We start from the raw sequence: 21,911 nt of genomic DNA, 5'->3' as shown, positions 1-21,911 counted from the left end.
CAGTTTCCTGATTAAGCCTAGTCCTGATCTAAAAGGTATGGTCAATTAAGAATCTCCATTGAAATATACTGAACAAAAATATAAACACAACATGCAACAATTGGTACGATTTTACTTAGTTACAGTTCATAATGAAATCAGTCAATTTAAATGAATTCATTAGGCCCCAATCTATGGACTTCACATGACTGGGAATACAGACACGGATCTGTTGGTCACAGATACCTTAAAAGGTAGGGCWGTGGATCAAAAAGGCAGTATCTGGTGTAACCACCATTTGCCTCATGCAGCGCAACATTTCCTTCGCATAGAATTGATCAGGCTGTTGATTGTGGCCTGTGGAATGTTCTCCCACTCTTCAGAGGCTGTGCGAAGTTGCTGGATATTGGCGGGAACTGGAACACGCTCTCATATACCTAAATCCAGAGCATCCCAAATATGCTCAGAGTGACAGGTCTGGTGAGTATGCAGGCCATGGGAGAACTGGGACATTAACTTCCAGGAATTGTGTAAAGATCCTTGCGACATGGGGCAGTGCATTATTATGCTGAAACATGAGGTGATGGTGGCGGATGAACAGCACAATGGGCTTCAGGATCTAGTCACGGCATCCCTGTTCATTCAAATTGTCATTGATTAAATGCAATTGTGTTCACTATCTGTAGTTTATGCCCGCCCACACTATAACCCCACGGCCACCATGGGGCAATCTGTTCACGTTGACATCAGCAAACTGCTCGCCCACTCGACGCAGCTTATGGTAGAGAAATGAACATTACATTCTTTGGCAACCGTTCTGGTGGACATTCCTGCAGTCAGCATTCCAATTGCACGCTCCTTCAAAACTTGCGACATCTGTGGCATTGTGTTGTGACAAAACTGCACATTTTAGAGTTCGCTTTTATTGTCCCCATCATACAGCGCAGCTGTGTAATGATCATGCAGTTTAAATCAGCTTCTTGATATGCCACATCTTTCAGATGGATGGATTATCTTGGCAAATGAGAAATGCTAACAGGGATGTAAACAAATTTATGCACAACATTTAGGAGAAATAGGCTTTTTGTGTATATGTAACATTTCTGGGATCTTCATGAAACCAACACTTCATGTTGCGTTACTTTCTTTCAGTGTAACTTTAGTCCAGGACTAAGATTAATCTGTGTCCGGGACACCGCCCCATGATGTATAATGTAATACATTAGAGTAGATGGTCTACTGGGTTATTCTTCAATTTGGCCTCTTATTACATCATAGGGCCATTAAGTTCATCTTTTACATTAATTCAAAAGAAATACAAACTAAAAAACAGGTACGTCTTTTCAGGATTTTATTGAAAATGCTAAACTAAAAGAGTAAATTAAATTTAAGAAAGACAGACTAACTATACTAAATATAATCCCCAACCATCACAAATTTTAATCCCTTATTTACCAGACTCCTACGTCTCCTTCCATTCTTTGATCCAACTTCCTGGTCCTCAGTTTCCTTTTCTTACTCCAAAAACGTAAATAATCCTTATCCATATCCTTTGACTCTGCGCATATTTACCGCTCAAAAATTGAAATAAACTGGGCCATTCAAAAAGTTGCATCTAGGATTCCTTAATTAGTTCAATTGATTTGATTCCTGGAAAATGGATCCCGCTCCAAGCATCCATTCTTGCCTATCCCTTCCCTAAACGCTCCTCTGATCCGGCTCCAAGCATCCATCCTTGCCTATCCCTTCCCTAAATGCTCCTCTGATCCGGCTCCAAGGATTGGGATCCACTGAGCCACTCCTCCAATCAAAACCTTGAAATACCAGGAAAAAAAAAATCAGAGGGAAACCATTAGAATCATGTCTGATTTGGGCCCAGCCCACTTCTTATTTTGTGCACTCATGACATGTCACTACTAAAGATCAATTTGAAAATGTCAGTGAGCACCCAAACCATCAAATTCATACTTAAGAAAATGTCTAATATTTCAATGTTTAAGCTGAAACAAGCCCAGAGCCCCTGTCTAATATTAAAACAGCATCTATAAAAAGAATAATAGATAAATGGTTCTTATGTAGCATTAAAGTTAAAAAGGTACATCTAAGGACCTTTGTCCTGGCACAAAACCAAAGAGACACACCGTTTCAGTGCTAAAAAGGTTGCCAAACAATAGATAGGGCAGGTATATATAAAGGATATAGAAAATTGTGCTACATTCAAGAGACAATCATGCATCCTGTAGCAACGACTTTATCAATAGATGCAAATAATCAATACTAAAGCATACCATTGCCTCGACCTGACTCCTCCTAAGATGTCCTATCCTGATCCTGATCAAACAAATGAAATGTGCTCCACAACTTTTATTCCAAATCACTCTTTAATCCTTATCTTCAGATGTCTAAAGGAAGACACAAGGGTAAAATACAGTTTAGCAATGAGACTCCCGCCATCCCATGAAAAAGTACATACATTTTCCAACACTTACAAAAACATTGAACTTGTTAAGATCAACATTTTTGAAGTTCAGAGCAATAGGGTTTCAAATGTTGCAACATTTTTGGAGGAAAGACAATAGGTAAATTGAAATGAATTGAGAAAGGAGATCAAAACAAAAGGACTAAAGTAGGGAGGGTCAGGGAGGAAAGGTGACAGGAGGGGGATACACCTACATACCAAGACCTTCCACTAGGACATCAGGAGATGGAATGCAAAAATTAAAATCTATAGTTGACTTCTGAAAAACTCAAAAGGAGGTAAAAACAAGTGGAAAGAGGAACTGCTAACAGGGGATCCACCAAAAGGTCAACACAGAGTTTAGGAACGGGAGCGAGAGCGGCTATGGCGAGGAGAGTAGCGAGGAGATCCTCTGCCACCACGGGCACCACCACCACGAGAGTTGCTGCGGCTGCGACTGGCTGCGCTGCGGCTCCTGCTTCGACTGCGGCTCCTGGAACGGGATCTTCCATAGCTCGGGCTGCGGGGACCATCTACTTTCACGCGAACGTAAGCGGTCTCTCCCTGGTAGACACACAAAAAGAACTAGACGTTGAAACAAAAAGCATTTCCACCTCAAACGGTTCCTTCCATTGCATCAAAACAAGCCTTAAGTTCTTGAAAGGCTGCACAAGTAGTCACTGAAAATGGGGAGAGGTTAAGGGGAAAGATTCAATAGTGTTGGTAGTCACTTTACTTACCTTTAACGAAAATATCATCCTATCCTTATAATCAAATCCAATTAAACCTAAAAGCATACCTCGTGTGATCGGAATTTGGTGTTATCCAGCTTTCGAACAGCGTAGGTCATGTCTTCTTTGCGCACAAACTCCACAACCCCAGTTCCATCTCTGAAAACGTCAGCATAACATACATCCCCAGCCTCACGCATGTGATCCTTGAGGTCCTGCCAGCTGCCACTCTGGGGAAGCCCTTTGAAGAGAAGAGCAAATAAATTAGATGTTTTACTCAGTGATTACTTTCAACACTTTACTGAAATGGTACAAACTTGCTCAATAGATCTGTGGCATAGCAATATAATTCAGGATGTGCACAGAGACTAACTAAACCAGGCTGGTTCTACACAACCAGAAACAATTAACTAATGTGGAAGGAATGGATATCACTATTTAGCTGACCAAAAAAGACAAGTGCTTCTGTCTGGTGAAAAAGGAACTAGCCAATTAGACAGTAGCCTCTGCAGAGTCCCCAACAAACAGATGTTCTGGTTTTCAGAGGAAATGGAAAGAGCACCTGTGACACGACTTCTGCTTTTGGAAGTTAAGGCGACACTCCATCTTAACTCCTCCTCCACATTTACTGGATTGGTTGAACAGTGCAGAAGAGAACCTCCCGACAGTTTATTTTCCTTCTTGTCAAGACCTGAGGTGCATTCAGTACGCTTCAACGCTTGCTACATTCTCGAACAGACTAAGGTTTGCTGGGTATGGTGAGTTTTTAAAAATGGCAGTGGCCATGTTGACAGCATTCCCTAAACCCTGCCAGTTTTTCAACTGGCAGTTCATGACAGCAAGGGACCTAGTTTCAGGTGGTTCTTTTACGCCTGCTACGTTACAGTAGGTTAATCTGGCGGTAACACAGGGAGTCTATTTGTTAATGAAATAAAGAAGACCACCAGCAGTGTCATTGAAATATTAAAGACTGGTAAATTACAGATTGCACAGTGCGGGAGTGCAACCAATGTATATAAATCCAACCCACATTACATTAGGGTGTTAAGTGACGAAACAATGGACACTAGGCGAGAATTCTACAAAACAGCAATAAATCAAATACATTTTCACTAATTTCAATAATGTGGTCATCAAAATATAGAAATAATTTGAAAACATGAATGTGGAAGTTGTTTACCATGTCTAAAAATCACAATACTTGAAGTTTTGATATTTACGTGATATGAGCCCAAATGTAAAGTAAGTGCCGTGCCTAGAACGTTCAATTCTGTGGGACAGCATTTTTTTAATGAAACTGTCAAAATCTGAGCGGTCATATTTGCTCTTTGCGATGGGTATTCCTCACTACCAGAGTAAGATTGATGCGACATTGTATTGCCAACAAGTATGGGAATGTCCTGAGGGTGTTTTACAGTCATTAGACGTCCTTGGACTGCAATTTAAGGTTAAACGTTTCCCCCTCCCCTTCGGTCATTCCATAATGGTCTCAGACTAGACTTAACATAGTGAATGTATATCCAGGACACTCAAATTAGTATGATGTTACATTTGGTTCTTAAGGCATAACAGAAAGGAGGGTGGTTGGTCGGGGTGGATGGGTGAGCGTATAACGCGAACATCTAGCAACCCAAAAGTTGCATGTTCGAATCTCATCAAGGACAACTTTAGCAACTACTTACTTTGTAACTATACTGAACAAAAATAAACACAACATYCAGTGTTGGTCCCATGTTTCATGACCTGAAATAAAAGATCCCAGAAATGTTCCATATGAACAAAAAGCTAATTTCTCTCAAATTGTGTAAAAATTTGTTTACATCCCTGTTAATGAGCATTTCTCCTTTGCCAAGATAATCCATCCACCTGACAGGTGTGTCATATCAAGAAGCTGATTAAACAGCATGGCCATTACACAGGTGCACCTTGTGCTGGGGACAATAAAAGCCTACTAAAATGTAGTTGTCACACAACACCACAGATGTCTCAAGTTGAGGAAGCGTGCAATTGGCATGCTGACTGCAGGAATGTCCACCAGAGCTGTTGCCAGAGAATATAATGTTCATTTCTATACCATAAGCCACCCCAACATCGTTTTAGAGAATTTGGCAGTACGTTCAACCGACCTAACAACCGCAGACCACCTGGTAACAAGCCAGCCCAGGACCTCCACAACTGGCTTCCACACGCACGGGAGCATCTGAGATCAGGCACCCGGACCTCTGATGAAACTGAAGAGTATGTGTGTCTGTAATAAAGCCCTTTTGTGGGGGAAAACTCATTTGGAGTAGCTGTGCCTTTGCCCAATAATGTGAAATCAATAGATCTAGGCCTAATTTATTTATTGAAATTGACTTATTTCCTTATATGAACTGTAACTTAGTAAAATCATATAAGTTGTTGCATTTATATTTTTCTTCAGTATACTTAGCATGTTAGCTAACCCTTACCCTAAACCCTTGAGCTAGCTAACGTTAGCCACCTAGTCAATGTTAGCAACAACAAATTGGAATTCTTAAGATATCATACATTCAGCAAATTCTTACCATATTGTACATTTTGCAAATTCTTAACACTCACGAATTGCAATTCGTAACATACAGAACCAGTCAAAAGTACGGATACACCTACTCATTCAAGGGTTTCTCTCAGCAAAAAAAGGAAACGTCCTGTGTCAACTGCATTTATTTTCAGCAAACTTAACATGTGTAAATATTTGTTTGAACATAAGATTCAACAACAGACAAACTGAACAAGTTCCACAGACATGTGACTAACAGAAATGGCCCTAGCCCTCTGATCCAACAGGTCCCAGACGTACTCAATGGGATTGAGATCCGGGCTCTTCGCTGGCCATGGCAGAACACTGACATTCATGTCTTGCAGGAAATCACGCACAGAACAAGCAGTATGGCTGGTGGCATTGTCATGCTGGAGGGTCATGTCAGGATGAGRCTGCAGGAAGGGTACCACATGAGGGGGGAGGATGTCTTCCATGTAACGCACAGTGTTGAGATTGCCTGCAATGAAAACAAGCTCAGACCGATGATGCTGTGACACACCACCCCAGACCATGACGGACCCTCCACCTCCATCCCGCTCCAGAGAACAGGCCTCGGCGTAACACTCATTCCTTCGACAATAAAATGCGAATCCGACCCTCACCCCTGATGAGACAAAACCACGGCTCGTCAGTGAAGAGCACTTCTTGCCAGTCCTGTCTGATCCAGCGACGATGGGTTTGTGTCCATAGGCGACGTTGTTGCCGGTGATGTAAGGCAGGTCCTCACCAGACAACAGGCCTACATGCCCTCAGTCCAGCCTCTCTCAGCCTATTGTAGACAGTCTGAGCACTGATGGAGGGATTGTGCGTTCCTGGTGTAACTCAGGCAGTTGTTATTGCCATCCTGTACCTGTCCCGCAGGTGTGATGTTCGGATGAACCAATCCTGTGCAGGTGTTGTTACACGTCGTCTGCCAATGCGAGGACGATCAGCTGTACATCCTGTCTCCCTGTAGCGCCGTCTTAGGCGTATCACAGTACGGACATTGCAATTTATTGCCCTGGCCACAACTGCAGTCCTCATGCCTCCTTGCAGCATGCCTATGGCACGTTCACGCAGATGAGCAGGAACCCTGGGCATCTTTCTTTTGGTGTTTTTCAGTAGAAAGGTCAGTAGAAAGGCCTCAAGTGTCTGAAGTTTTCATAACTGTGAACTTAATTGCCTACCGTCTGTACGCTGTTAATGTCTTAACGACCGTTCCACAGCTGCATGTTCATTAATTGTTGATGGTTCACTGAACAAGAATGGGAAACAGTGTTTAACTTTTTAGGGATAGGGAACAGCATTTTCACTTTGGCTGAATCACGTGCCCATAGTGAACTGCCTCCTACTCTGTCCCAGATGCAAATGTATGCATATTATTATTACTATTGGATAGAAAACACTCTGAAGTTTCTAAAACTGTTTGAATTATGTTTGAGTATAACAGAACTATATGGCAGAAAAAAACCTGAGAAGTTCCACTTCCTGTTTGGATTTTTTCTGGAGGTGGCAGATTTTCAACCAAGGTCTCATTGAAATTACAGCGAGATATTGATGAATTTTTACTTCCTACGGCTTCCACTAGATATCAACAGTCAATAGAACTTTGTCTGATGACTAATGTGAAGGGGGGCCGAAGGAGACAGGAATTAGTCACCACTGCCACGAGCTGACCATGCGCGTTCACATGAGGACCTCCGTTCCACCGCTCATCTGAAGTCAATCTAATTCTCCGGTTGGAACATTATTCAAGATGTATGTTAACAACATTCTAAAGATTGATTCAGTACATCGTTTGACATGTTTCTACTGACTGTTAAGGAGCTTTTGGACATTTCGTCACGTTATAGTGGACGCGCTTTGTGACTTTGGAATTGTTTACCAAACGCGCTAACCAAAGTAGCTAATTGGACATAAATAACGGACATTATCGAACAAATCAAGCATTTATTGTGGACCTGGGATTCCTAGGACAGCATTCTGACGAAGTTCATCAAAGGTAAGGAAACATTTATCATGTATTTTCTGGTTTCTGTTGACTCCAAAATGGCGGCTAATTTTATTATATTTCTGAGCGCCGTRRKYYWTWWTGCATGGGTTGCTTTTTCCGTAAAGTTTTTTTTGAAATCTGACACAGCGGTTGCATTAAGGAGAGGTATATCTATAATTCCATGTGTATAACTTGTATTATCATCTACATTTATGATGAGTATTTCTGTTGAAACGATGTGGCTATGCAAAATCACTTGATGTTTTTGGAACTAGTGAATGTAACACGCCAATGTAAACTCAGATTTTTTGTTATAAATATGAACTTTATCAAACAAAACATGCATGTATTGTGTAACATGAAGTCCTATGAGTGTCATCTGATGAAGATAATCAAAGGTTAGTGATTCATTTTTATCTCTATTTCTACTTTTTGTGACTGCTATATTTCGCTGGAAAAATGGCTGTGCTTATTGTGGTTTGGTGGTGACCTAACATAATCGTTTGTAGTGCTTTCGCTGAAAAGCATATTTGAAATTGGACACTTTGGTGGGATTAACAACAAGATTACCTTTAAAATTATATAAGACACATGTTTGAAGAAGTTAACTATACATMGTTGATGATATTACTAGGTTAACTAGATTGTACTGCGTTGCATATAATCAATGTGGTGCCTGTTAATTTATCATCGAATCACAGCCTACTTCGCCAAACGGGTGATGATTTAACAAAAGCCCAATCGTTGCACGAATGTACCTAACCATAAACATCAATACACAGAAGAATATATTTTTAAACCAGCATATTTAAATGAAATTCATGTTAGCAGGCAATATTAACTTGGGAAATTGTGTCACTTCTCTTGCGTTCATTGCACGCAGTCAGGGTATATGCAACAGTTAGGGCCGCCTGGCTCGTTGCAAACTAATTTGCCAGAATTGTACATAATTATGACAACATTGAAGCTTGTGCAATGTAACAGCAATATTTAGACTTAGGGTTGCCACCCGTTTGATAAAATACGGAACCGTTCCGTATTTCACTGAAAGAATAAACGTTTTGTTTTCGAAATGATAGTTTCCGGATTTGACCATATTAATGACCAACAGCTGGTATTTGTGTTTATTATATTATAATTAAGTCTATGATTTGATATTTGATAGAGCAGTCTGAGCGGTGGTAGGCAGCAGCAGGCTCGTAAGCATTCATTCAAACTTTACTGCGTTTGCCAGCAGCTCTTAGCAATGCTTGATCACAGCGCTGTTTATGACTTCAACCCTATCAATTCCTGAGATTAGGTTGGCAATACTAAAGTGCCTATTAGAACATACAATAGTCAAAGGTATATGCAATACAAATGGTAGAGAGAAATAGTCGACGCATCATAAATAACTGCAACCTAATATTTCTTTACTAGGAATATTGAAAAAACAGCTTTCATATGTTCTGAGCAAGGAACTTAAATGTTAAACTTTTTTACATGGCACATATTGCACTTGTACATTCTCCAACACTGTCTTTTCATTATTTAAACCAAATTGAGCATTTTTCATTATTAATTTGAGCCTAAATAGATTTTATTTATGTATTATATTAGGTTAAAATAAAAGTGTTCATTCAGTATTGTTCCAATTGTCATTATTTCAAATACACTGCTCAAAAAAATAAAGGGAACACTTAACAATGTAACTCCAAGTCAATCACACTTCTGTGAAATCAAACTATCCACTTAGGAAGCAACACTGATTGACAATAAATTTCACATGCTGTTGTGCAAATGGAATAGACAAAAGGTGGAAATTATAGGCAATTAGCAAGACACCCCCAAWAAAGGAGTGYTTCTGCAGGTGGTGACCACAGACCACTTCTCAGTTCCTATGCTTCCTGGCTGWTGTTTTGGTCACTTTTGAATGCTGGCGGTGCTRTCACTCTAGTGGTAGCATGAGACGGAGTCTACAACCCACACYAGTGGCTCAGGTAGTGCAGCTCATCCAGGATGGCACATCAATGCGAGCTGTGGCAAGAAGGTTTGCTGTGTCTGTCAGCGTAGTGTCCAGAGCATGGAGGCGCTACCAGGAGACAGGCCAGTACATCAGGAGACGTGGAGGAGGCCGTAGGAGGGCAACAACCCAGCAGCAGGACCGCTACCTGGAGGTGTCTTGCWAATTGCCTATAATCTCCACCTTTTGTCTATTCCATTTGCACAACAGCATGTGAAATAATTGCCAATCAGTGTTGCTTCCTAAGTGGACAGTTTGATTTCACAGAAGTATGATTGAAATGGAGTTACATTGTGTTGTTTAAGTGTTCCCTTTATTTTTTTGAGCAGTGTATATAAAAATTGCCGATTAAATCGGTATTGGCTTTTTTTGGTCCTCCAATAATATCGGTATCGGCGTTGAAAAATCATAATCGGTCGACCTCTAATACCAACCCTACCTTGTCACAACACAAATGATTGGCTCAAACGCATTAAGTTCTTACGGCTGAGATCCCGTTAACGGGATCAACTTGACAACAGCCAGTGAAAATGGCAACAGCCAGCCAAATTCAAACAGAAATCTCATAATTAAAATCCCTCAAAACATACAAGTATTTTACACCATTTTAAAGATAAACTTGTTGTTAATCCCACCACAGTGTCCGATTTCAAAAAGGCGTTACGACGAAAGCACACCATCTGATTATGTTAGGTCAGTATCTAGTCACAAAAACACAGCCATTTTTCCAGCCAAAGAGAGGAGTCACAAAAAGCAGAAATAGAGATKAAATTTATCACTAACCATTGATGATCTTCATCAGATGACACTCATGTTACACAATACACAAATGTTTTGTTCGATAAAGTTCATATTTATATCCAAAAATCTTAGTTTACATTGGCGCGTTATGTTCAGTAATGTTTTGCCTCAAACATCCGGTGATTTTGCAGAGAGCCACATCAATTTACAGAAATACTCATAATAAACATTAATAAACATCCATGTAAAACATTGATACAAGTGTTTTACATGGAACTTTAGATAAACTTCTCCTTAATGCAACCGCTGTCAGATTTCAAAAAAACTTTACGGGAAAAGCACACCATGCAATAATCCGTGTACAGCGCTCAGAGACCAAAACAAAACATACAGATACCCGCCATGATGTGGAGTCAACAGAAGTCAGAAATGGTATTATAAATATTCACTTTGATGATCTTCATCAGAATGCACTCCCAGGAATCCCAGTTCAACAATAAATGTTTGTTTTGTTCGATAACGTCCATAATTTATGTCCAAATACCTCCTTTTTGTTTGCGCGTCTAGTTCCAAAATCCAAATTGATGACGCGCAGGCCAGACAAAGTCAAAAAAATTCCATTACAGTCCGTAGAAACATGTCAAACGTTGTATAGAATCAATCTTTAGGATGTTTTTAACATAAATCTTCAATAATGTTTCAACCGGAGAATTCCTTGCCTGTAGAAATGCGATGGAATACAGGTCGCTCTCACGGGCACTCTGCCAGACCCCCGACTCAAACAGCTCCCATTCCCCCCTCCGTCACAGTAGAAGCATCAAACAAGGTTCTAAAGACTGTTGACATCTAGTGGAAGCCTTAGGAAGTGCAATATGACCCCAAAGACACTGTATATTGGATAGGCAAACCTACAAAGCTCAGATTTCCCACTTCCTGGTTGTATTTTTTCTTGGGTTTTTGCCATATGAGTTCTGTTATACTTACAGACATCATTCAAACAGTTTTAGAAACGTCAGAGTGTTTTCTATCCAAATCTACTAATAATATGCATATCTTAGCTTCTGGGCCTGAGTAGCAGGCCTCAATACTGCCCCCAGCCTTAAGAAGTTTTAAGGAAAGAAATTCCACAAATTAACAAGGCACACCTGTTAATTGAAATCTATTCCAGGTGACTACATCATGAAGCTGGTTTAGAGAATGCCAATTGTGTGCAAAGTTGTCATCAAGGCAAAGGGTGGCTACTTTATAGAATATAAAATATATTTTGATTTGTTTAACACTTTTTTGGTTACTACATGATTCCATGTGTTATTTAGTAGTTATGTCTTCACTATTAGTTTACAATGTAGAAAATAGTAAAAATAAAGAAAAACCCTTGAATGAGTAGGTGTGTCCAAACTTTTGACTGGTACTGTATGTTAACAATATGACCACCTTATTTTAAATGAATGGGCCTACCATCCTGTTTTTTWAAAATTTTATTTAATTCCATATAGCAATTTGCTTATTAAGTACCTATTTTGCATGAAGTCGTATAAAAAGTTGATTCTAATATATGAAATTGTTGCAAACCTACTTTTGCACAAAGCACAAATATTTGTTAACATGACCACCCTACCATAGCTTTTGGTCTTAAATTYCTGTAATTGTGTATTCTGTACTGACTCATTTTCATAATATCAGTTTAATTTCATACATTTTACTTGTATTTGAATCAACTCTGATTTATTGATTTAACCCTTATTTAACTTGGCAAGTTAAATTCTTATTTACAATGACAGCCTACACTGGCCAAACCCGACGACGCTTGGCCAATTGGGAGTCCTATAGGGCAGCACACAATCACAGCCTGTTGTGATACTGCCTGGATTCGAACCATGGTGTCTGTGGTGACGCCTTAAGCAATGAGATTCAGTGCCTTAGACCGCTGCGARACTCGCCACTGAAAATGTCATTACAATATGACCACCCTATCTTGAGATACTGGACAAAACCTGTTGAAATATAGACTAAAGACAGATGGATTTGAGGCCATTATTGATTTGGGATTAACAATGGACCAGTCCACGACCTTTTTCGATCACTTGTAAATGAGATCTCAGCAATTGTAAATCCCTAACCTCATAAAATAGTGTTCCTGAGAAGCTTCTCTATAACATTGAGTACAAAGTATAATACCAAAAGCAGTTTCATTTTGACCCTTAACACCCTAGTTACATGACTCACCTGAGACAATGACCCTGTACTCGGAGCGTCTGGATGGTGGCCCGTATCTGCCTCTAGGGGCGCCACCAACCCCCCCACCACCACCACCACCACCCCCACCACCACCACCAAAGCCGCCCTCTCCCCCCACCCCTGCCGCTCCGAGGGAATTCAACTCGCAGCCGATAACCGTCGTAGTCATAGCCGTCTCGTCCGTACACTGCATCGTCTGCGTCCCTGAAAAAGTGATCATAGAAAATTATTACTAAACAATCGTCAACACAGCACTCTGCGGTGTGCCTTATTAGCATAATATATGTTAACAGTAGTTAACCGGCCCAACTTAACTCCACGATTTACAATGATAAATCGTGGAGTTTAGTCGGCGAGCCACAAACAAAGACACCTTCACAACATGTAAATGCAGAAACGGAAGCAACTAGCTATCAAGCCAATTCATGTTCCTGTACATTCCTAAAACGAAAATAGATAGTTACGGTAGATACATGTGCAGAGAAGATTCACGATGTCGCATGAGCAGATAGCTAACTAACGTTAGAGCAGTGCACGAGTTGCTAACAAGCTAGCCTTTAACGTTAGCTAACGTTACCTGGGATCTTCAAATTCGATGAAGGCAAAGGGAGGTCCCCCTCTCCGATTTTTCAAATCGATGTCTCGAATAGCTCCGTATTTGTAGAACACGTCCTCGACATCTTTAGTGCGAATATCAGGGGGTAGATTTCCYACATAAATTCGACAATCGTTATTTCCTGCGGGGCCTCGCACGACGCCTCCCGACATAGTAGCTAGCAAGCTAACGTTAGCTAGTTTATTTTAGCGGTAGGTTGAAATAAAAAGCGATTTCGCAAGACGGTATTCAAGTATATCACCGCCGATTAGAAAGTCATTTGAGTATAGTACACAAACACTGCTGAAAACAACAACGAAATAAGGTATCACTCGCGCTTAAAGTTGTGTACTAGATAGCTACACTTATCCCCGTTCAGAATCGCGCTTCTCCGCGAGGGCATTCATGAATACCGGAAATGTGCTCAGTAAAGAACTAGAAATGGCTACGTCCGCTAAATAAAATAGTCCACGGTAGTACAATCTGTAAAAGAGTCCTGGGTCTCAGTATGCATCCTTGATAGAATAGATGTCAAATAAGTAAACGCAGGTGTGTGATATTGGTATGATTAGGCTAATAATTTCAGGTGAGCAGATTCTTAGTTTATGATTGTTTGGCCATTTTCATCTTGCAATTTTAAATCGCCATTATTTATCAGTTGGCCTTATGAGTAGTGCCCAGCAACCTATTATTATAGGTAGATGGCCTACACCAGTAATAGTGACTTCACAAGTGAGTGTGCATCTAAAGTATACAGACACTACATTGATTATGAATTAGGACATTGGAACCTCATATACTATATCAACAACCTCTCCCTCAACGTGATCAAGACAAAGGACGTGATCAGGGACTACAGGAAAAGGAGGGCCGAGCATGCTTCCATTGTCATCGATGGGGGCTGTAGTGGAGCAGATTGAGAGCTTCAAGGTCCTTGGTGTCCACATCACCTACTATCATGGTCCAAACATACCAAGACAGTCGTGAAGAGGGCACGACAACGCCTATTCCCCCTAAGGAGACTGAAAAGATTTGGCATGGGTCCTCTGATCCTCAAAAAGTTATACAGCTGCACCATCGAGAGCATCCTTACTGGTTGCATCACCGCCTGGTATGGCAACTGCTCGCATTCCGACCGCAAGGGGCTACAGAGGGTAGTACATACGGGCCAGTACATCACTGGGGCCAAGCTTCCTGCCATCTAGGACATCTATACCAGGCAGTGTCAGAGGAAGGCCCTAAAAATTCCCAAAGACTCCAGCCACCCTAGCCATATACTGTTCTCTCTGCTGCCGCACGGCAAGCGGTACTGGAGTGCCAAGTCTAGGTCCAACTGGCTTCTTAACAGCTTCTAACCCCAAGCTATAAGACTGCTGAACAGCTAATCAAATGGCTACCCGGACTATTTGCATTGACCCCCCTCCCTTTTTTACACCGCTGCTACTCACTGTTTATTATCTATGCATAGTCACTTTACCTACTGTACATGTACATATTACCTTAATTACCTCGACTAACCTGTACCTCCGCACATGGACTTGGTACCGGTACCCCCTGTATATAGCCTCGTTATTGTTATTTTATTGTTTCTCTTTTATTTTTTTATTTTCTTAACTCTTATTTTTCTTAAAATTGCATTGTTGGTTAAAGGGCTTGTAAGTAAGCATTTCACAGTAAGGGCTACACCGAAAACGTGGATGCTGATGAAGGCAGCCCCCCGCACTTCTCTGATTCAGAGGGCTTGGGTTAAATGCAGAAGACACATTTCAGTTGAAGGCATTCAGTTGTACAACTGACTAGATATCCCCCTTTCCCTTTCKKTTACCTGTTAGTATTTGTCACACGTGACAAATACAATTTGATTTGATTTGATCATCAACTACAATCTTTGGGCCAGTAGATGGTGCCATGGAACAACATATAGGAAAGTAAATCAGACGACAAGCTACAAATAGCCTACTAGTTTATGGGTGAGGATAAATTAACTAAGAATATTTTCCAGATAAACTACCGTTCAAAAGTTTGGGGTCACTTAGAAATGTCCTTGTTTTTGAAAGAAAAGCAATTTTTTTGACCATTAAAATAACATTACATTTTTCAGAAATACAGTGTAGACATTGTTAATGTTGTAAATGACTATTGTAGCTGGAAACGGCATATTTTTTATGGAATATCTACATAGGCCAGTTTTATTGCTTCTTTAATCAGTACAACAGTTTTCAGGTGTGCTAACATAATAGCAAAAGGGTTCTCTAATGATCAATTAGCCTTTTAAAATGATAAACTTGCATTAGCTAACACAACGTGCCATTGGAACACAGGAGTGATGGTTGCTGATAATGGGCTTCTGTACGCCTATGTAGATATTCCATTAAAAAGTCAGCCGTTTCCAGCTACAATAGTCATTTGCAACATAAAAAATGTCTACACTGTATTTCCGAACAATTTTATGTTATTTTAATGGACAAAAAAATGTGCTTTTCTTTAAAAAAACAAGGACAATTCTAAGTGACCCCAAACTTTTGAATGGTAGTGTAATTATTCTGTTAAAGTCAAGAACTAGATAACATTCTCAGAGTTTAACCCTACGGTAGAAAATAATCTAAAAATAGTGCAATGTGTAGGTAGGCCTACTCTTTGGTGCAGTTACAACAAAACAAAAAATTATGACTAGGCCTAATCTCTCCTGGACAGACTATGGAGCATGAGCATCTGACCAAATTACGGGATATTTTAGTTATGGTGTAACCGAGATTAATTAATGAGAAATAAAACCAGAATTCTCACATTGTTTCAATTGAACTTAATTTATTGTTATTATGATTTACTTTMGCACGACAGTATTTGATACATCACTTGCATAGAGAACAATACATAGCTAAATCACAAAAATAACATTTTACTCCTAACATTATTTACTGTAAGTCCAGCTGTTCATTAGTTCATCCAAAACGAGAAGTCTTTGGAACTTTGTGCCACAATGAAAGAACACCCAATTTCTACAAACTAGTGTCTTCACGCAGCTATTTTGTTTAGACACAGATCTCTAATACAAATCCTGAATGTGGAATGGCAGTATGGTTTCTTTAAAAAACCTGGAGTTCTCTATTCTCATCACACACAATAGGCCTACACCGCACACCCTATCTGACGCTTATCCGAGTATGCAGCAGTTTGGAAGGTGGCTTTACATGGCAAAAGATCATTCTGAATCTCATCAAAATATGTAATGAAACAACCAAACATCAATTAAGTTTCATTTTGCTACTACCACAAGAACATGTCATCTCAAAGGTTACAATAACATTGTTGAACGTGTCTAATCAAAGGCCATCCTTCAATGACTAATTTCATTAGACCCTTATATCTAGTGTGTCCACCAATGTGCAACATTTTTGAATTACCAGTGTGTACATTCAATTAACTATAATATAACTCCTAGAATACAGATTGTAGACAGCATATGCCTGCGATTGGCCATTGGTATGGCAGTTACAGCGGACTATGCTATTGGTTGGCCAAAGCTGGAATGTGAGGCATCACTGGCTCCTTAGTATGCATGATTGGCCACATAGATCTGGTCGGATTCACTGTCCCCGCCACCAGTGTACTTCCCCTGACAGGCCAGGCCATTCACCTGATAGTAAGAGAAAGGGGATGGGGGTATGAGGGGCAAACACACAAACACTGTTAGGAGCAAACTCACTTCATGTCAACTGAAAACATAGATCACTTCCTCAGATGACCGTTCCARATTTGAAAAATTGTGAAATGTTCTTAATAGCATTGTCCAGCTTTATAAAAACAAAAAAATATTCAGAAGAAATATGTCCCTCAACAATGCTAAGTGATAAAAGACGAAAGCCAGGTTGATTAAGAGTCTGAAAACAAAGTGATGTACATGCCTCTGCTCGCTTGATAAACTGCTCAGTTGCAGCACTCTCATTCTCTTTATGTCCCCGCCAGGTTTTGAGTGCGGACACCTGCAGGGCTCGGCCATACGAGAAGGTGAGGGTCCAGGGCTTCACCAGGGAGCAGTTGTTGATGGCATTCAGGTGGACAGAGGCCTCCTCTTCACTCTGACCCCCAGAGAGGAACGTCACTCCTGCACACACAGAAAACAAATAGAGTGAACAGTCAATGGATTTCTATCAGCACCATAAGTGCTTTACAAACTGCCAATAAATTAACCTATGTTCAATATGCCAAATCACTGGTATAGTGACTGAATCTGACACTAGTACTGTATATACCCTCTTTTCTGAACTTCTCTGAGAGGCCAATGGCCTATGAACTTACCCGTAACAGCAGGAGGGACGGTGCGGCGCAAGGCAGTGACTGTTGCCATGGCGACCTCCTCTGCGCTGTATTTTGTGGGGCAGCTGTGGCCAGGAGTGGCCATATTGGGCTTGAGCAGAGTGCCCTCCAGGTACACATGATGGTCAGACATGGCCTTGTACAATGCAGCTAGCACCTGCACAACARGGGGAACACATGGAACATGATAAACTGGCACTGTTAGAAATACATATTACACACTAACAGGTTAAAAGTTGGGGTAAGGTCCCACCTTCTCTGTGACATACTGACAACGCCTCAGATCATGATCTCCATCAGGCAAAATCTCTGGCTCCACAATAGGCACAATCCCATGCTGGGTGACGGAAAAAGGACATKATTAGCATCATGATTAAAAGGTGATGCTGATGTTACGTACTGCAATTATAATATTTTCTCATACCTGACATTGTGCCTTTACACTGCGTTTGTGGAGTTCTTACCTGCTGGCAAATGCTTGAATATCGAGCCAGAACATTTGCATTCTCTTCAATGGACAGTTTAGAGGGGGTGGTCTCACTGATCTTGAACACACAGCGCCACTTAGCAAAGTTTGCCCCGTCCTTCTTATACTGAGCACAGCGTTCTGAGAGCCCATCCAGTCCTACAGGATGAAAAAGAGATGAATAAGGCTGTAAAGGATTGGGATTCACCAGTGAGTGGCAGACTACATTTTGTAATTGTCAAATTCAGATAGTTTTGATGATCAGATTGAGTGGAACCCAAGGGGTCTCGGCCCTACCCTGAGTGGTAGATTCTCCATTGGTTCCTGCCAAGGGGACAACACCCTTGTCAACCTGAAGAAAAGGAGGTAGAGCAGATAATAAAATACAAATGACAATGGTCAATCCTCCCCTTCACACTAATCTTCTCTTTGTCTTAAAGCCAGCCATTTTCATCCAGATGGTGTTGATATTAATAGCAGCCATTCTATCCATAGCACTGCCATCCATCAGGGGTAGAACTCCTGATCAGAGTATATCTGTACTACTCTTTGGTCTCCATAATGTTGAAACCTGCTCCCTTCCTGGGACTGTCCATTGGAGCATATCAAGTAGCCGTATGCTCCACATTTTCATTCCTTCCCTCACTAATGTTATATACAGTAGAAGTAGGGTCAAGACGTATTCTTGCCCAAGCTAGAGACCAGAGACATAAAACATACTTAAGATGTCACCATTGGCCCTTTTGAACCCTGTGCTCATACAGTACCTTGATGCCCACAGTGATGCCCCTGTCCTTGATCATCTTGACGAAGGGCGTGCCGTCGTCAGCGTGCTGGTACAGCGTCTCGTGGAAGAAAATGACTCCTCCGATGCAGCTGTTGATGCGGTCGTCAGCACTGAAGAGGATCTGGCGGTACTGCCGGCGGTTCTCCTCAGTGTTCTCAACCCCTATCTGGTTAAGGCGCTTTGCCATGCTGCCTGTTTCCAGGAAAATTWGAAAAAGCATGTTCACAGTCTGGTAAACCTACAATTATAAAAAGGGAATAATCTATTGGACACCATCCTGTACCACTGCTTTGTAGTGGGTTCTGTCAAGCACCACTGGAAATTAAGATTTGTCTGATTTCTTGAAAGTAGGTCCCACTGTCTTGTTAATACCATACATAAATGTAAATTGTTGTATAATAATTTTCATTACGATGGTTTTCCAATGCATAGAGAAGATGCAGAGCTCCTTACTGACCCACAGACTCATCAGCAGCCAGGATGCCCTTCCCTGGAGTGACGATACGAAGTGCAATCTCCTGGAGCTCCCTCTTCTGACCACTGGAGAGGGCTGGGAACTGGTGCGTCATCCTGAGAGATGGTCGATCACACAACCTGCATAGGGATATCATTAGATATCAGATCTTGCACATCTTTGCTGGTCTAAATTGATCAAAATTCACTCAGGGAAATATTTAGCTAGAGACATAGATCAACAGTAGGGGCATCTCTCCCATCCAATTGAGTAAAGTACTTAAGTACTTTGGGGGGTTTCTGTACTTTACTATTTATATGTTTGTCAACTTTTATTTTTACTTCACTACATTCCTAAATAAAATAATGTTATTTTTACTCCATACATTTTCCCTCACACCCAAAAGTACTTGTTACATTTTGAATGTTTAGCAGGACAGTAAAATGGTCTAATTACATGTACTTATCAAGAGAATACGTGATCATCCCTACTGCCTCTGATCTGGCAGACTCACTAAACAAAAATGCATTGTTTGTAAATTATGTTGGAGTGTGACCCTGGCTATCCGTAAATGTTAAAAACAAGAAAATGGTGCTGTCTGCTTTGCTTAATATAAGGAATTTGAAATAATGTATACTTTTACTTTTGATACTTAAGTATATTTGAGCAATTGTGTTTAGTTTTCATACTTAAGTATATTTTAAAAAACCAAATACTTTTATACTTTTACTCAAGTAATATTTTACTGGGTGACTTTCACTTTTACTTGGGTAATTTTCTATTAAGGTGTATTTACTTTTACTCGAGTATGACAATTGGGTACTTTTTCCACCACTGCTCCTATCCTCTCAAATCCCAGGGATTTTGGCTGAGTGACTGTCCTTATTGGCACATTGTCAGCTGGGATTAGGGATGTGTGGACCTTTGTGCTGACTATGCAGCCCACCAAACAAATAGCCCAGGAGGCACAAGAAAGGTGAAGGAATTCTGTCAGTCCAAACCAGGGAGTTTTTCAGAAATATTACCCTGGTTCTGTGTAGCAACATCAAATTGGCAAGTGGAAAAAACACTTATGAGATAGTAATACATCAAATTCACATAGAGACTATACATTTCTACTATTTATTGAGAGCAGAAGGCCCCTAATCACGCTTCCCACTTGCTGATGTAGCAGCGCTGACTACAGTGATCTGTGGGGTCGCACAATGCACTTGTTGATTCATGCGTTCATATCACATCCCTTGATAGTGGGTATGGCAAATCACCATGTCAACACAGACCCTCAGCTTTCGCACTCCACTGTCTGCAATAACCAAGGAAAAATAAAACAATAGCCAGTAAAAAAAGTAAATCTACCATGCATTGACTTATCATCATGTCACTCCAATCCACTCTTTTAATTTGGTTTAGTAAATTGCAAGACAATAACAATCCATTGTTATATCTTTAGTTTTCCAAATAAAACAGAAAAAACATTACTTTAATAGCATCATCAGCATCTCTGTGTACCACTCATCCAATAGTTGAACATTCATAGTAGCTCAATATCATATTCTCTATCCTGTTTACTAAAGCTTGCTGGAATGAAAAGTAAATGTAAAAAAACTTAAGAACCTTACCTGACAGGATGCTAATTCAGAATTCACTTTTTCACTGGAGAAGTGATAGACACTGCACTGTCTGACAGACTGCTGCTCCCTTGTATCCCACTCAGCTCTGTGACCTCCAAAACCAACACCTCTAGGGCGGGGCTTAATGACAGGGTGGGGCTTGTTGATGTATAATAGATAACTATGGATGAATACATTCAACAAGAGGAGGCTGTTGGGAGGAGCTATAGGAGAACAGGCTTTTTGTAATGGCTGGAATGGCATCAATGGAACAGAGTCAAACAAGTTATTGTCAAGTGTTTGATACCATTCCATTGATTTCCATCCTCCTGTAGCTCCTCCTACCAGCCTCTTCTGCGTTCAACATAAACTCTGCATTCAACATAAACTCTGCATTCAACATAAACTCTGCATTCAACATAAACTCTGCATTCAACATAAACTCTGCATTCAACATAAACTAATCCATAATTCCAAGTCTTTACAATGAAAATGATACACTTTTATTGCAAGTACAAGTTGTCTTGTTCTGACAAGTTGTCCCAATGGCAGTTCAATCAATAGTTCAGTGGATGAAACATGAAGCTAATTAATCATTCCAAACAACAGTTTTGTGTTTCTCTACATTGTTTTTACATAGAAGTTAGATTTCAAGAAGCCTGGTTACTTAAAACAGCATCATTGTGTACACCCAGGTCCATTACAGTATGTTGGCCCAATAACGTTTTTTTTAAGCTATAATAACTCTGAACGCTTCAGCGCAACCTCATTTAAGTGTTAAACCAATTTGCTCACTATTTTCCTCTAATTAGTTGAAATCATAGACTTATATAATTAGGTTGAACTATGCCTTAGGCACATTTCTGAATCTCTTGGCAATTCAGACCTCCCRCTTAGACCCAGAAGAAAAGCTCAGTCTCAGAGCAATTCAAACACTCCTATGCATATCTGCATTATGCATTAGTAGTAAATCATGTGTATTAYTAGGTTCAGAAATA

The 21,911-nt window shown here is 40.5% G+C and overlaps 2 protein-coding genes across 2 annotated transcripts; both read right to left on the bottom strand.

The window, feature by feature from the left end:
- Window positions 1-1,316: 1,316 nt before the first annotated feature.
- On the bottom strand, window positions 1,317-13,702 carry LOC111958800 (serine/arginine-rich splicing factor 1A-like). The gene is given in 6 exon segments (XM_023980077.2): window positions 1,317-1,793; window positions 2,268-3,001; window positions 3,237-3,409; window positions 12,673-12,812; window positions 12,814-12,888; window positions 13,262-13,702. Coding segments are annotated over 5 exon segments (783 nt in total). The 5' UTR covers window positions 13,453-13,702; the 3' UTR covers window positions 1,317-1,793; window positions 2,268-2,797.
- Window positions 13,703-16,217: 2,515 nt separating this feature from the next.
- LOC111958791 (fructose-bisphosphate aldolase C) lies at window positions 16,218-21,011 on the bottom strand. Its single transcript, XM_023980066.2, has 9 exons — window positions 20,923-21,011; window positions 19,307-19,443; window positions 18,830-19,041; window positions 18,360-18,414; window positions 18,061-18,221; window positions 17,850-17,933; window positions 17,579-17,753; window positions 17,185-17,384; window positions 16,218-16,916 (listed from the first exon to the last, which is right to left on the bottom strand). The coding sequence occupies exons 2-9, from the start codon at window positions 19,416-19,418 to the stop codon at window positions 16,830-16,832; spliced, it is 1,086 nt and encodes a 361-aa protein (XP_023835834.1). The 5' UTR covers window positions 19,419-19,443; window positions 20,923-21,011; the 3' UTR covers window positions 16,218-16,829.
- Between the last annotated feature and the right edge of the window lie 900 nt (window positions 21,012-21,911).

Source organism: Salvelinus sp. IW2-2015, linkage group LG4p, assembly GCF_002910315.2.
Source record: "Salvelinus sp. IW2-2015 linkage group LG4p, ASM291031v2, whole genome shotgun sequence".
NCBI lineage: Eukaryota > Metazoa > Chordata > Actinopteri > Salmoniformes > Salmonidae > Salvelinus > Salvelinus sp. IW2-2015.
The sequence above is the reverse complement of the archived record's forward strand: the minus strand, read 5'-3'. Positions and strand labels throughout refer to the sequence as shown.